The 5,175-nt window shown below is 53.0% G+C and overlaps 1 protein-coding gene across 1 annotated transcript; it reads left to right on the top strand.

The window, feature by feature from the left end:
- Positions 1-497: 497 nt before the first annotated feature.
- Positions 498-4,268, top strand: GIP (gastric inhibitory polypeptide; the record flags this gene model as incomplete). The annotated part of the gene is made up of 4 exons (XM_010015316.1): positions 498-568; positions 1,540-1,686; positions 2,018-2,149; positions 4,176-4,268. Coding segments are annotated over exons 1-4 (443 nt in total), but the record flags the coding sequence as incomplete, so codon positions are not given.
- Positions 4,269-5,175: the final 907 nt, after the last annotated feature.

Genomic DNA, 5,175 nt, shown 5'->3' with positions numbered 1-5,175 from the left:
AGCAGAAACTCTCCTAGGAATTAGATCAGGCTCCTAAATCCGGCAGAACCACAGTGTGGGATAAGCAGGATGCCATGGCTGCTGAATTGCCTGATCCAATATACGTTCCCGTTCACATACTCGAGACTGAATCGACCCTTAAAGCACAATGAGGTACCCACAGGGTCAGCTTGTAAACATGGGGGAAGACAAAGCCCTTGACTCCAGGAATGTGCAACCCACAATGAATTTGATGGTTACAAGAAAAGTATAGGGGACCAACATTAAAAGACACCACGGTGGGAAAGAGCATTGGCATTGAAAAGGTAATTTAACGGGGAACGGCAGAAGAGGGCTTTGTAGGATGGAGAAGGCTGCTCGGAGCACAAGGGCTGAGGAAGCACATTTACAAGCACAGGCACGTGCCCAGCCACCACCCATCCCTCTGGCTTCAGCATCCTGTCACTTGTCCCCTGTGTCCCTTCTGCTTTTGAACAGAGAAACCAGCTGAGAAAATGATGTCTTTCAAAGTTCTCTCTCTGCTCCTCGCTTCGCTGGGCTTTGTTTTGATGGAAGAGACCGTCTCCGGGTAAGTGTTTTGGAAAGCTCACGGTGTGTTTGAGCCTTTTCCAGCTGCTCACTGGAGGCAAATGGACTCTTTCCATTGGCATCTTGGTAAGTAGGTGAGAACATGAGTCCTGAGGTAGACGTCAGATAATAGAGACAGCCAAGCATACAGAGATAGGCAAACGATAGAAGAGTTAACAAAATAAAGCCCTGAGCCTTTGAGCCAGAGCCAGGATTTCCCTACAAATTTCATGGCTCTAGGTTAGGAGGAACAAGCTGGAAGTCAACCAGAAAGAGACGAAGGCTGGTTGGGAACCAGAAACAAGATGTAATCATCTCACATGAGCGAGGCTAAGGGCAGCCAGTGTTTGGCAGCTTCTGAAAATATGAGCAGTTGCATAAAGTGGATATATCACAGAGACTTCCCCTGACTCCTGCTATGTCATTTCCAACTACCACCCCAGGTGATCCAAAAGAATCCCTATTGGAGCAGCAGGAGTTGCTGCAATCCCACTTAGTAGTCCTAAACTTAGGTAGCCACCAACTATGTCAACACTTGCCGGGTCTGTGCTGGTCTCAAGGCCAGCTCTTGCCTCCTGCCATCCACCCCTGAACCTCCTGAGGACATGGAAACAGGCTTCCTTGGTCCTCAGTGTGCAGCTCCCTGAAGGAAGGAGCCTGAGCCCACTTGGTGCCTGAGCTCGGAGCCAAATTCCATGGGAATCAAGGTGCAGCAGAGCAAACCACACTGACTCCAGGTGATCAGCAAATTCCTGGAGTTCATCTCCTCCCACCTTGCCAAACCTGAGCTGCCACTGCATGAGCAGCCAGCAGAATGGGTGAGGAGCAGTCTAGCCCCTTCCCAGGGCAGGAATAGTCCCTGTGCCAAGAGGGATGCACAGTGATCACAAAGCCTGGCTCACTGGAGGGACCCGCGTAGCGCGTACTCCCGCTCGGTGCTGGACTCACTCTGCCTCTGTGCTCTCACCCCAGGGTGAGCGTAGGGATTCCCAGCACTAGAGCGCTGCAAAGACGCTACTCCGAGGCCACCCTGGCAAGTGACTACAGCCGCACGATGGACAACATGCTGAAGAAGAACTTTGTGGAGTGGTTGCTGGCCAGGCGGGAGAAGAAAAGCGAGTAAGTGCATAGACTTTCCGTGCTCCTACGATCCAAACTCGCAGCCGTCTTCAGCCGACTGCCGCGCGCCGCCGAGAAGACGTCAGCCCCGCCGATACACTTGTTAGGCTGCAGCAATGGGTCTCTAGGGAGTCGGTTTTCTTTTTGCTTTCATTTTTCTAAGTCCTAGAGATGGTTCTGCTCTCTCGGCACCCAGCACAACCGCCCCTCTCCCCGCCCAAGCCCGCCGCTGGGAGATGGAGCGGGAGGGAGCTGCGAGTCGTGGAAAAGCAGCATTTGGGCCCCCTCTTGTGGCATCTCGGGTTGATCTCCTCCCGTTTCGCCTCTCCAGCAACGGGATCGAGCCGTACAAGAGGGAAGCTGAGCCCCAAGGATCAGCCGCGAGCGGCCAAAGAGCGGACCTGGGCACGCAGGAAGCCAAAGATTTCTTCTCCTGGCTCCTGAAAGGCAAGAAAAATCAGAGGTGAGATGGGAGGCTGGGAAGACTGGAAATGTCTGGGCTCAGGGAAGGGTGAGGTGTCCAAGTGTGGAAGTTCTGAAGGAACATTTGGGGGCAGGTATCGATGGTAATGGTGTCACGGAGGCAAACAAGGACTTTGATTTCAACAGGAAATGTCCCGGGTTTGTAAGTCCGCCTCCTGAAAAGCACAAAGACCAAAAACTTGTCCACGTTTCTCCCGAATCACAACTGTAAATAAGACAGATGATCGGGGTCTTTTTGTGCTGGTTGCTTTGCAAGTGTCAGCACAGCCTCCCCAAACCCAGCGCTTCGATAAGGTCAAAGCGTGGCTTTTTGGCAGGGCTGAAGCGCATCTGCCCCTCTAACATCACCAGAACAGAGAAGTCAGAACCAAGAGCTTTGATGGAATCCCAACAAAGCTCTCTCCAAGGGTATTCTCCATGAAAATGGGATTTAATTGATAGATTTCTGCAAAACGTTTTGATTTAGATCAATCAACCCACAGAAAGGGAAGGGGGGAACAACAAAGGCCAGGTTGGACACAGGGGCTTGGAGCAACCTGCTCTAGTGGAAGGTGTCCCTGCCCGGGGCAGGGGTTGGAGCTGGAGGAGCTTTAAGGTCCCTTCAACCCAAACCAGGCTGGGATTCAATGAAAACTCGTTCACACACTCAGTGTGTTGAGCAGTTTCTCTTTTAAAAAGGAAACAAACCAGTTCTTTCCTGAGATCACTACTACAAGGTTCTACTATCCCGATAACGATGGTGATAGGAGCTTGCTCAGAACAGGTTCTTCAATGGAAGGGAACCAAGCCCACAGGGAGCTCTGTGCTGTGGCAGCTCCTGCCTTCCCTTCCTAAGCCATCTGGCTCAGAGCACGCTTGTGCATCTCGGCTTTGTGCTGTGTCAGCATCTCCACAGCCTGTCAATAGCCTGGTTCACCTCCCCCCGTCTCAGCTCATGTCACAAACGTTCAAAAAGCAAATTAGACCCGAGGCCAGAGGCAAATGTGTTCTCAGGCACTTTGTGTGTGGAAAGAAAGCCACCGCCAAGTGAAGGAGGGCTACGTTTCCCTTCACATGGGGGGGACTTTGCAAAACCTAACAGGTTGCTGTTGCTTAATCCTAAAATGGTGGCAAGAAGGGAGCAGAAAAGCCCTTGCTGCGCGCAGCCCACGTCCTTGAGGCACAATCCTGGTGTCTCCTGCCAAAACACGTGGAATTTCTCAGTGCTGGGAGTCACGGGACAGTCACCCAGACCAGGAACCGGGGGGGATTTGTTGTCTTTTACAGCTTCTTGCATGAGAACTGCTGTAGAAAGCGGGGGGGGGTGACCGAGGGTAGGGGAAAGGCGCGCGGAGCTGGTTCACAGAGGTGCCTCAAGCCGAGTCCTCAGCAGAGCAGACACTGAGCACTGCTGCTCCCCCTGCAAGCCCACAATCAAAGGAACGAGGGCTTTGAGGGATCTCACGAGGTCACCGAGTGTGACCTCTGCTCCAAAGCGGGATCAACGCGCCCTAAACTGTTCCTGACAGATGTTTGTCTAACCTGTTCTGGGAGGGGGCAGGGCAAGCTTTGATGCTCGAGATTAATCAGCTTGATTAGCTTCATTAAAACAAAAAATGTTTCCTAGTGTCTCCCTTAATCTGCTTAATTGCAGATACACCCCACGACTTAGAGAGGAAAGTCCCTCTTGGAAACAAAGACTTTCCTTTGTGAGTTTGGGGCAGAGACGCTGCTTCACCCACGCTCTGCCTTTGTTTTGGTGCCTGCTGGCTCTAGGAGGAGGTGGGGTGCGGGGGGGTCACTGGACTGCTCCTTCTCACCCCCCTTGGCAGCCCAAACCTGCCAAGAGCAAGGCAGTGTTGTGTGCAAGGAGCTCACCACAGCAAAAGGAGGTTTTTGAGGGTTTACCTGAGTCAAAGGCATTAGAAGACAAGGAAAAGGCCCCTGTGAGCTGTAAGAGGCTCTTACGTGGTGTGTCTGAATTGCTGCCTCTCCCCTGGCCTTCTGGCCTGGCACATTTCTTGCAGTTCTGCTTCTCTGGAAGGCTCAGAAGGTTTGAAGGATGTTTTGAACCAGGAGTTTCTGGCGTGGCTGATGTCGACTGATCTCTGCAGAGCAACGTGAGTGGCTGTTCTTCCTACCCCTCTTGTTACAAGCCTCCCTGCAGACCCTCCTGCAGCCCTTGTCCCCAGCGGTGCTCGCTGCAGCGCTCAGTCACTGCGTTTAGGGCTTCCTTACATGACCACCGGGTGCTCACAGGAACAAACAGGGATGAACTGGCCCTGCCTAAATGTAGGCTGGAAATAAGAGGCAGCTCTGTCCTACAGACGGTTCCATGCAGCTTGGTTCGACAACGTGAGCCAAGCCAGAGGAAAGAAGCAACTGTTGAGCTCCTACTGCAGCCTCTCTGCAGGGAAGCAGTTGTTTGCACCTCTCTCCTCTAACCAGCGGCTGCCTTTCCCTCCCAACTTGTAGGTACTCACTGTTAGAGACCACCTGATACACATCTTGCTGTCGAAATGGCTTTGCAAGGTATCGGAGGGAGCCGGCTGGGAGAGAAAGCAGCAACTTGTGCCTTGTTTCCTGCGGGAACCAAACGAGAAGGGGTTAAGTGCAGTCCCACAGGCACTCAGGTTGTTCCCTCTCGCTTCTGCTTTGTTAGGACTGCGTGAGCCCAGGGCCCTCCCAGGAGCACTCCCCATCCTGCCGCGGCACATGAGGAGGAGGAAGTCCCACCTTTCACTCTGTTCTGCTGCATGTTGTCTGGTTTGCTAATGCAAGCAATAAAGAGTCTAGTGTGAAGCCGAAATAACACTTCCACAAGCCCTGATTTGGGGAACGGGGTATAAACTACTACTGAATTGCTAAAGAAATAAGTGTCCTTCCAAACGAGGCCCCCAAGGGTCACAACGCACCTTGTGTGGCGCTGACCAGGCCTGGCCTGGGGCAGGGGGAGATCCTGACCACGGGTTCCAGGCTGTGGGGACACAGAGTCGGGTGATGGATGGGACCCTGCTCCTGGCCCCA

This window comes from Nestor notabilis, unplaced genomic scaffold (assembly GCF_000696875.1).
Source record: "Nestor notabilis isolate BGI_N333 unplaced genomic scaffold, ASM69687v1 scaffold28835, whole genome shotgun sequence".
Classification (NCBI taxonomy): Eukaryota; Metazoa; Chordata; class Aves; order Psittaciformes; family Psittacidae; genus Nestor; species Nestor notabilis.
The sequence above is the reverse complement of the archived record's forward strand: the minus strand, read 5'-3'. Positions and strand labels throughout refer to the sequence as shown.